Source organism: Zootoca vivipara, chromosome 7 (genome assembly GCF_965207765.1).
Source record: "Zootoca vivipara chromosome 7, rZooViv2.hap1.1, whole genome shotgun sequence".
Lineage (NCBI taxonomy): Eukaryota > Metazoa > Chordata > Lepidosauria > Squamata > Lacertidae > Zootoca > Zootoca vivipara.
In genome coordinates this window covers 49,569,696-49,580,459 of record NC_142590.1, presented here as the reverse complement: position 1 = coordinate 49,580,459, position 10,764 = coordinate 49,569,696, and the positions used below count along the sequence as shown (strand labels likewise).

General features: G+C 46.8%; 1 protein-coding gene across 1 annotated transcript; it reads left to right on the top strand.

Moving 5' to 3' along the window:
* Window positions 1–4,462: 4,462 nt before the first annotated feature.
* Window positions 4,463–10,764, top strand: LOC118089103 (armadillo repeat-containing protein 12-like). Its single transcript, XM_035123517.3, has 6 exons — window positions 4,463–4,634; window positions 6,647–6,795; window positions 8,244–8,378; window positions 8,826–8,999; window positions 9,872–9,943; window positions 10,405–10,764. Exons 1-6 carry the CDS (start codon window positions 4,496–4,498, stop codon window positions 10,762–10,764), a joined length of 1,029 nt encoding a protein of 342 aa, XP_034979408.1. The 5' UTR covers window positions 4,463–4,495.

The following is a 10,764-nucleotide window of genomic DNA, read 5'->3' as shown; positions in this document are numbered from 1 at the left end:
TGGTATTGCTGCTAAGACTCTTACACCTCACTACACAAGCATATAGAGATGGGGAACTAATTCTATTTTGCTTGCATCTCAATGAGAAACGACCTATTTTGCACTTTTTGAACCAATGCACAAACCAATACCCTTTGAAATTTGCACTTAACCCAATTTTGTGATGAAATTCTCCAGACAAAGAAAATAGGCATAAAAATGAACGTGGCGTGGAAATAACTTACAACCGTGCATTATATTAGGGATAGCTGCTTGCAAAACAGTGTACAGTATGTTAATCAAAACTACATACAAAAATGTGTTTATTAGAAGAAATTCACACTAAAATGCCAATTAAAGTTTTGCAAAGATTTTGTTTTTTTTAATTCACAAATTGCTGCAGAAATGTGGAGAACTGGATTTAATTGGAAAAGTGATAAACAGAAAAAAGTGAAACAGACAGATTTATCCATTCCGACGAGTACTATTTACCTTTACTTAATTTCAGCTGTAAGGCTGGTCTGCATTACTTTTAACTTGGTTTGATTTTTTTCCCTTCATTTGCTTGGTTGATTGTTCTTTATGCAGGTGTGCAGAGTTGCTACCTGTGTCTGAACAACTGGAACCCTTCAGCCCATTCAGTCTGTAGGAATCACCTGTCATGGTCGCACAGTTCAATGTGAAACATTGGAAAGAAACACATTTGAGGCTCTCTTGACTATTTCTCTCTCTTTTGATCCTTGTCAGTGCAGAAAACATGCAGATGACACTGCAAACTGCATTTTTCACCAATGTACGTTTTTGCAACTGCGTTACAGAAAGCAGCAGCACACAGAGAGGCTTCACTTCACTTGGGGAGTTGTGGCTTGATGTGTAGGGCATGTACGTAACGGTATGTGTTACGAAAGGTCTGCTCTGTGAAGGCAAATGTATTTCCATTGCACCAGCCACCAAATGAAGATCTGCCCCTAAATATAAGAGGCATGTGGAGGTGTTTGGCCCCACTGGGCAGGATACGATACATTAGGCAAGCCTGTATGTGCATTTTTTTGTCTTCCTGCTGCTGTGCCAGCAAGACAGATGGCCAGCCCTGGAGCAAAGCGCAGCTGGGAGCATGTTACCCCAATGTTGCAGCATCGGCATTATTCCTTGTATTCTTTCAGGAACAATTCCAGGTACTGTACAGCTTAGCCCAACGTGCCTGCCTCTTCTGTAATGCCCTCTTGTGATTTCTAACTTTGAAAGACAGTGCCCCCTTGAGGCTACTGTCCTTGCATCAAATGAGAACAGCTTCAGCATGTGGGAAAGCATTCTCTATAGAACTCCCACCGCCTCTGGAGATATGCCAGAATTTCTATATGTCTGGCTTTGGGTACCCAAGTGAATACAGTGTTGTGTGGGTGGGTGTGTTGGAAAAGCTGAATACAGTCGGTGTGCGTTTCTGAAAAGGTTTTGTGAAGCATTATCTGCTTAACTGAGTTTCAACTGTATAATTTATATTTGCTTTGTAATGTATTGTTACCAACTTGTGCCTTTGGGCTGGTGTGGGGCTATTCATTTGACTAACTAAAGGATCATCATGAGAATTTCTCCAGTTCGCTTTTCCCCAATATCATTTAACTTTTTGAAATTTGTATACAAGCATTCTTCTTTCTACTCTCTCTCTCTCTCTCTCTCTCTGTGTGTGTGTGTGTAGCTAGTATCAAACAGGTGGTTTTAAAGCATCTCCAGACCTACATGCCCATATCTCTTGGCAAGCAGAATGCAAGGCTTTTTTTATTATCTGAAAGCATTAAAATCTTCCATAAAGTAAATTAATAAGGTTCCCTGGGCAAAAAATTTTTTTTACTAAACATGTGTTCTAAAGCAGAGATGAGCAGAAGGTAGATTGGGAACTACTGGTAGATCTCTAAGTGATTTGCAGGTGGTGAGGGTTGGGGAACTCATGGACCTTCAAATGTTGCTGGACTACAACTCCCATAATCCTTGACCATTGACCATGCTGGCTGGGATGGAGTCCAACAACCTTCAGAAGGTCACAGGTTCACCATCCCTGCAGTAGATCAAGAAGGATTGATTTATTAGGCTGCTGAGATAAGGAAAGCTGGGAGGCGGGGATAAGCAGGAGTGGGCTTTGGTGTGACAAGCCTGTGAGTACTGAAAACAAAGCCCTGGGCTCCGCATGTCTTCAGAGACGCTCTGCTCCTTAATTCTGGATATGTGTCCCCCCCCCTTTCTCCCACCACTGTTTGGCAACTGGCTCCAGTTGAGTCTTTGGGGGTTCTGGTAAAAAATGCAACAAAATAGTTCCTGCAAGCCTGAAGCTTAGCCTACCAGTACCCTGAACTAAAAACAAAGAAGGAACAGATAGGAAACCAAGCCTTTGATGCTCATATCTACCTGGTAAGTGTGACATAGGCAATACTTGGCCCACGCTGCTGGTAGAGTTCCAGTGCTAAGGAATAAAGCCACATAATATTTGGTTGCTGTTGCCATCTTCTGGCAGGAAGTCCTGTCGTTCACCCAGCAACATAAGCATAACACGAGATGTTCACATTCTCCTTTTATTCATTCTCGTTCCATGTCAGATTTATACCCTCTGAGTTCACTTCAGTTACTCCAGCAGAAGAAAGGCAAAAACTGGGTCCCCCATACTTTCCTGAGATATCTTTTTGGCAGAGAGGTGAGCATGATTTGATCTGTTGCCCTGCAGGATAAGCTGCAGGATCTGCCAGAGCATTCCAGAGCACTCAGGCTGTGGGGTCAGAACAGAAAAAAAGAGAAGTTCCATCCCAAGAAATAAGAAAAGAAGACAGCTTGGGAGGAGTAGGAGCAGGGCAAAACTAGAGGAATTGCAGGTACAACACCTAACATAAATAAATGTGTCCCTATCATTACATTACATTACATTACAGTTCGAAAGCACGTCAAAGTGCAAGTAGATAAATAGGTACCGCTACAGCGGGAAGGTAAATGGCATTTCCATGTGCTGCTCTGGTTTGCCAGAAGCGGCTCTGTCATGCTGGCCACATGACCTGGAAGCTGTACACCGGCTCCCTTGTCCAATAACGTGAGATGAGCGCCGCAACCCCACAGTCGGTCACGACTGGACCTAATGGTCAGGGGTCCCTTTACCTTTATCATTACATTGCACATAAAGGTTTGTTTCTGCCCTTTGAGGCCATAAAAAAAATCAGAGAAATGTGGGCTTATCATTGGGTCCACCCATATAGTTCTGTTCCTGCTCAGTTCCTCTTTCCACTGGCTCTGCCTCTCCAACACAGAGCATGACCCCTCAGCCATGCCCACATTTCATTAGATGTGAGGAGTGGTTAGTCACCCTCCCTTCTCTGCTGAGGTGAGGAGAGGTGCAAAGGGCTTCTCTCTGTGAGTGATTGTGAGCAACCGATGGAGGGGTGGTGGGGTGTGGGAAAGCAGTGGCATCACCACAATATGTACAGAAAAGTTGGCATATTGTCATTTGCATCTATGATTGGCCATCAATAGGATGGGAGGGTGAGCCTATAAATTGCAGGGGCTGCTAAAGGAATGCAAGGTGTCTCTAAGAACAGAAGCCTCAGATGGACTGATTTATTGTACTTCTCCTATGGGATCTCTTTTTGGGGGGTTGGGCATCAATTGGGCTGGAGAGTTGTTTTAAAAGTGGTACACTTCCCTCACTCCACTACCATTCACTTCTGTGGGAGAAAAATAAAGGGGTGTACTTGGGGACGCTGTTGAGGAGGGAGCAAAGTCCCCTGTCCTTGATGACCACCAGTGTCTGGAACTGGGGCAGGTTCCCTCCTACCCTGCTGTGGCCCGTATGACAACTTTGACTATAAAATTCAGTGGGAAAACATTCACAAGCCACCCCCGCCATTCAGCCTAGACACTGAGGTCCAGCTCTGAGGGCTTCTGGTAGTTCCCTCACTGTGGGAAGTGAGGTTACAGGGAATCAGGCAGAGGGCCTTCTCAGTGGTGGCACCCATCCTGTGAATGCCCTCTCATCAGATGTCAAGGAGATAACTATACAACCTTTAAAACACATCTGAAGGCAGCCCTGTATAGGGAAGTTTTTAATGTTTAATGTTTTGTTATGTTTTTGTATATGCTGGAAGCCGCCCAGAGTGGCTAGGGCAACCCAGCCAGATGGTAGGGATACAATTATTATTACTGTGTTGTTGTTACAGGTAGGTAGCCGTGTTGGTCTGACACAGTAGCATCCTTCCAGTAGCACCTTAGAGACCAACTAAGTTTGTCATAGGTATGAGCTTTGTTGTTATTCAGCTCCCTTTGCATAGCTCAGCACAGGCTTCCATGTCCTCCTGCACTGATATCAGAGAACCTGGGGGGACCTGCTTCCTGCACCTTCTCGGACAGTGTGTCACAGATGTCCTGGTGGAATGTGGTGACATCACAAACCATGCCGAGAGCAATCTAGTATTTCCATTGGAGGGCCTGCTTGAGGTCAGCACCCAGGGCTCTATCTACATCCCTGGGAGTTCGAGGGGAGGAGATGAAGTATTTTGAGCTGGTGACAACAAAAAACGTGGTATCTGCGGCGACAGGAGCTGGAGCTATCTTCCTAATGGCCAAGACCATCATGGCAGGGATCAAGAGCCCTCCCTACAACCCAGAGCCACTTACCTTAGCCAGTAAGTAATGTAATGCTCCCAGCATGGTAGTTTTCACAGGCCCTGGTTTAACTCTCAACAACCATCTGTCTATCACATTTATATCCCAGCTCTTTATCCAAGGAGTTCCAAATAGCATACATGAGTCTCGTGTGCGCCCCCCGCCTCATTTTCAATCCCTACAACAACCCTATGAGGTAGGTTAGGCTGAGAGGCAGTGACTGGCCCAAGTTTACCCAGTGAGCTTCATGGCTGAGTAGGGATTCAAACTCTGGTTTCCCAGGTCCTAGTCTAACCACTACACCACACTGGCTCTCCTAGCAAACAGTATGGAGGGAATTGGTCTTTTGGATAGGCTCCACCTGAATATATAAGAATGGTATAGACATTTGCTGAACAAATGCCATATGCACTATTGCATGGTGCCACGTTCTGCTAATCAGCCATAAAACAGGCTCTCAGATATCTACCAATGGCCAATGGAGTTCAGGCAGGAAGGCCACACCCAAGGCCTTTCCCCCAGCCAGATTGGGCACAGTTTTTAAAATTTAAATCTCATACATGATCTCTGAAAGCGTGCAGCAAAGGAATATATTTGCTCTTAAATTCACTGATCTAGAAAAACAGTGGTACCTCGGTTTATGAACACAATTGTTTCCAAAAGTCTGTTCATAAACTGAAGCATTCATAAACTGAAGTGAACTTTCCCATTGAAAGTAATGGAAAGTGGATTAATCTGTTCCAGATGGTCCGCGGAGTACTTAAACTGAAGCATTCGTAAACTGAAGCAAACTTTCCCATTGAAAGTAATGGAAAGTGGATTAATCCGTTCCAGACGGGTCCGCGGAGTACTCAACCTGAAGCTTACTTAACCCGAAGCATGTGTGTAATTGGTTCCAGAAGTCTGTTCATAAACTGAAGCATTCATAAACTGAAGCAAACTTTCCCATTGAAAGTAATGGAAAGTGAATTAATCCGTTCCAGATGGGTCCGCGGCGTTCGTAAACCGAAAGTTGGTAAACCGAGGTGTTCATAAACCAAGGTTCCACTGTACTCTCTTGATCTCTGCTCTTTAGCTTGCCAAGTTGCTTCTTTTGGGGTCTGTGTTGTCTTCTAATACCCACCTTGCAAGTGCCAGTTGTAGACATCTTAGCTTTGTGCATCCCTCTGGGCTGAAGCAATCTGCTTAATGGAATGTGAACTGCCATGAATTAAATATCAGGTCCCTCTGACTGGCTGCTCTCCTCGCAATGGCAGCGTCCTCCTCCTGAGAAGGACAGCTCTGAGAGAGGACTTTGCTGAAACAGGAGATAGCATAAACATAAGACCTTTGAAGAAGACTACCCACTGTCAGTAGCTGCCATATACTACTGAGAGTATTTGGTCTATTTAGCTCAGTGTTTTCCTTAATGATGGGCAGTGGTCTTCTGGCATTTCAAACAGGGGTTTTCCCCACCCCTACCTGGAGATATCAGGGACCCAGGTGGCGCTGTGGGTTAAACCACTGAGCCTAGGGCTTGCTGATCAGAAGGTCGGCGGTTCGAATCCCTGTGACGGGGTGAGCTCCCGTTGCTTGGTCCCAGCTCCTGCCAACCTAGCAGTTCGAAAGCACGTCAAAATGCAAGTAGATAAATAGGAACCGCTACAGCGGGAAGGTAAACGGCGTTTCTGTGTGCTGCTCTGGTTCGCCAGAAGTGGCTTTGTCATGGTGGCCACATGACCTGGAAGCTGTACGCTGGCTCCCTCGGCCAATAATGCGAGATGAGCGCACAACCCCAGAGTCGGTCACGACTGGACCTAATGGTCAGGGGTACCTTTACCTTTACCTGGAGATATCAAGGGTTGAACCTGGGCTGCCTACCAGCAAAGCAGATACTCTCCCACTGAGCTCTGATCCTTCCCATGTCGAAACACATTCTTCCATTCAGTACGACGTGCTCCATTCAGCACCAGTTTAATGCTCACCATCACTGCTCTGTTTGCCTCCTTGCCTCCCTGGGGACCTCTTGCCTTCCTTCCTTTCCTGCATTTAGAACTCGCCATAGAGCACCAGAGTCAAACTGTGCTGGACTCTGGAGAACTCAGGGGACTCCTGAACACCCTCAACCCAAAGCTAGATGACTACTCCAAGAATATGCTACTCCATGGCATCACCCGGTGTGTTTATCTACTGGACAGTGAGGTGAGACTCCAGAACTTAATGATGTAAAGTACAGGGGTGGAAGAGCAAGTCCAAGGAAATAAAGTGTGGGTTGGCCAGCCAGGTTTCACCCATGTAACCAAGTTCAGGACAGAGGCGGTTTTAAGGTAGCACAACCGGTTGGGCTGCACTGGGCGCCAGGGGGCACCACAGCAATGCTGTAGAACAGAGTGGGAGAGGTGAGGGGGCACCTAATTTTAGCATCACACATGGCACTGCTGAATTTGAGAGCCCCAGGTCTGCCACTGTTCATGACCAAAGCTGTGCATCTAAAAATGGGTCTTTGATTTAAACTCTCCCCCTGTCCTCCACTGCCCACTCCACTAGCAATCCCTCCCACCAGCCACTTATCTCCCAGTAGGACTCTGAGACTGAGTCTTGTTTAAGGCAAAAAGAGCGGTGTGTGTGAGAGAGGATAGTGGATTACAAGCAGAGAAATGATGATCAGGGGGAGAGTTTTACACACACACACACACACACACACACACACACCTATTTTTCGACTGATTGGGGTAAAGCCATGTTTAAAGGTGGCATATTTTGGCCAACAGTCTTGAGTTCTGTCTAGTTGCTGCAAAGTGAGAGGCAAATCCCTCAGAAGAATGCACATTTTTGGAGGACTCAGAATGTAAAAGGGAATGTAAAAAGGATGTCTCAGTTGTTGCACCAATCCTATGAAACTCCCTGCCTCAAGAAATCCACCTGGCTCCTTTGGTCACCACCTGGAATTTTGGTGGGGCTTTGGTGTGAATGTGGGTTAATTTTGCTGTCTCGCTTCTTTTTCGTTTTGGTTCTTCTCCTTTCCTCTCCCCCATTTTTTCTTTTCTTTTGTTAATTTTATCTGCCACTTGTTTGCTTGCATTTTGCCGTTTCTTCTGATGGTCTTTTTAATTATTTCCCATTAGCTGCCTTGAGTGGTTTTGGTCTGGAGCTACAAAGGTGGAGTATAAGTGCTATGAATGAATGAATGAATGGAATGAATGAATGAATTTTGTCCATGCTTAAATTTAGCCACACTTATGAACCTGTCTGGATCCTGAGACCATCACGTGAGGCCCTTCTCTGTGTGCCATCTCTGAGGACGGTTAAGAGGGTGGCAATGAGAGATGGGCCTTCTCCATAGTAGCCCCCCACCCCACCCCACCCCACCCCACCCCACCCCACCCCACCCCACCCCACAGAACCTCTCCAAGAAGGCCTGCCTGGAAATAACCTTCTCATTTTTCAACACCAAATGTGCTTTTGTTTTCCTGAGTGTTATTGTGATATTGTATTGTTAAATACGTTTTCAATTCATATGTGATTTTATTAGGGTATTTTTTTTTATCTGGGCTGTAAATTGCTTAGAACTTTCTTTAGTGGGAAGCAACACATAAATGTAATAAACCTAACCTAACATCCCTCTGACTTTGTGTGCTCTATGTTTCCAGGCTTCTGCCTGTACATATGAGGATATCAAACTGGTGGCCTCCTTCCTGGATGATCCAGACATGGGCATCAAGATTCAGACTCTGCATGCCCTCAAGGCCTTCACTGGCATTTGGAAGTTTAAAATTAGGATTCAGGTGAATGTTTGTACCCCACAGTGCTTTTCTGTATCAGGCTACATGCAGTGGATCTTGTTTGATTCCCACAAGCATGCTTGCCATTTTACATCATTTGCTGTCTCATCATTCTATGGCTTGTGGTTTGAACAAGTGAACGGACTTCTTTGAGAAGCTATGAAAGGATCTAAAGGAATGGAAAGTCCTATGAAAACTCTGCTCATGGGATTAGATCTGTGATAGTGTTTGAGCTATGAAGAGCACATTTGAATGTTGTTAGGTGAGCCTGTGGCCATCTGATCTGTTAAGTATGGTTCCTACCACATCATTCCATAAGAAGAAGAAAATGGGTGGTCTTCTTGCTTCAGCGTACAACTGCAAGGAAGAGGCATTTTCGTATCACTAGAGGGCACATTTCAGTCACAGAAAGTAACCCACAGTGACCATAAAACCCTATGTTTTCTGCAGGAGTTTGTCCCCAAGGTTCTTGAAATGGTCGCCAGCATCTGGGACCACGACTTGCATGTTGCTGGGCTGAGGCTGCTGAATGGGCTGCCGTTGTCAGAGCACACATTTCCACTAGTGAGGAAGCTTATGCCGGCCTTCATGGAAATTCTGCAGATGGGAAACACTTTGTGTCAGGTATCAAGGCTTATCCCTTGTACCCAACTCCTAAATCAGGGATGGAGAACTCATGGACGTACCCAGGATCAAAGCTAGGGGGGCACACCAGCCACGCCCCCCCCAGCCACCCGATTGGCTAGCTGGCAATGACATGGCCAGTATCCCCCCCAGGAGGCATGGTCAACGTCCAAGCCCCCCAGAGGAAAGGGGGCCATTTGCAAGGCAGCACATGGAGCCACCCACACTTGCACTCCTGCCTTGCCCGCTCCTTTAATGGCAGCGGTGACTAAAACGAGGCAGCAGCAGCAAAGCTGCCTCCGTTGAAGGAAACCTGGACCTGGACCTGGGCTAACTTCAGCCCACACTCCTTCAAGTCACAGCGAGCACAGCACAGAAAGTGCTGCCCCACAATGCTCCGTGGCACCTCATTTGCATGCATGGGGCAGCACTTTCTGTGCTGTGCTCGCTGTGACTTGAAGGAGTGTGGGCTGAAGTTAGCCCAGGTCCAGGTTTTTTTCAACGGAGGCAGCTTCACTACCGCTGCTGCTGTTTCGCTTCAGCCAAGCAGGCTGAGGCGAAGCACAGCAGGCAGCGTCCCTGCCTGTCCTCTCCAGCTGCCCTGCTTCTAGGGGGGCAGCTTCCCCCCCTGCCCCATGCTGGGTACACCCATGGGAGAAATCCTGATGTTGTGGGACTCCCAACTCCCATTAGCCCCAGCCAACATGGCCAATCATCAAGGGATGATGGAAGTTGTAGCTCAAAAAACATCTGGAGGGCCACAGGTCCCTCATCCCTGTCCTAAATCCTGTGAGGGCATTAAGTGGAAGCCATAAAACAAGAGTGAAACACCTCACCTGTAATGTTGATATACTTGCAACTGTCTTTTTCAGGTGCAGGTTCTAAAATTCCTTGGCACGCTAGCCCAAAAGGAAGCTCTGTTATTTGACATCATGAACTGCCAGGTAAAGATTTCAGTCCTGTCTTTGTTGGGGAAACCTGGGAGAGGAAGGAAGCAAAAGGTACCAGAAGGCAGCAGTACTAGACTTCCAGGTCTGCTGCAGCTTAATGCAGCGGCATTAACAGAGCAGAGCAGTGCATTGCCTTCCTGCTGCCTGGGATGTTTTCCTAGAAGAACAGGCATACATTCATTTTTAGCCTGAGGGCTGCCTTCCTCTCTGGGCAACCTTCTGAGAACCACATACCAGCAGTGAGCAGGGTCGGAGGCAAAAATGGGTAGAATGTGGCTGGGGAGGGTGTGGCCCAGGGAGAGTTCAAAGGGCCAGATTGAAAGATCTGGAGGGTGGCATTTGGTTTCCGCCTGAAGAATCTGGAGTTAGTCATCCAGACGGGTAGGACCTGCAGGCCCAGGCCTAGTGTGCTGTCTTTCCTTTAAGACAAAATCAACCTGATCTTCTTTTTAAAGGTCCATCCAGATTTCCTCCACCTCTTCCAACCTTCCCGACCTGGAAATATTCTCTTTGAGCTGCTGGTATTTGTGGAACGGCTTTGTGAGGGTCGCCTTACTCCCCAGTACCAGTCAGTGAGCTGGCAGTACAATGAGTCATCCCTTCATGAGGTCCTTTTCGGGGACGATTCCCGCCTAGCTGACCGCCTCCTCTCACTCATCATTCACCCCGAGGAAGAGGTACAGATCCAGGCCTGCAGGGTCATCCTGAAGCTCCAGCTCAACGAGGAAGGGGAGATGGCTTTCCTCCACAACTATGATTCCACCTTATTTTCTGACTCCAAAATTGGCAGCTCACTCATTAAATCGGGCTGCTAA

Coding starts and splice junctions, on each gene's coding strand:
- LOC118089103 (XM_035123517.3), top strand. CDS start 4,496: ATGAAGTATTTTGAGCTGGTGACAACAAAAAACGTGGTATCTGCGGCG. Junction 9,000..9,871: donor TGGGAAACACTTTGTGTCAG/GTATCAAGGCTT, acceptor TGTCTTTTTCAG/GTGCAGGTTCTAAAATTCCT. Junction 9,944..10,404: donor TTGACATCATGAACTGCCAG/GTAAAGATTTCA, acceptor TTCTTTTTAAAG/GTCCATCCAGATTTCCTCCA.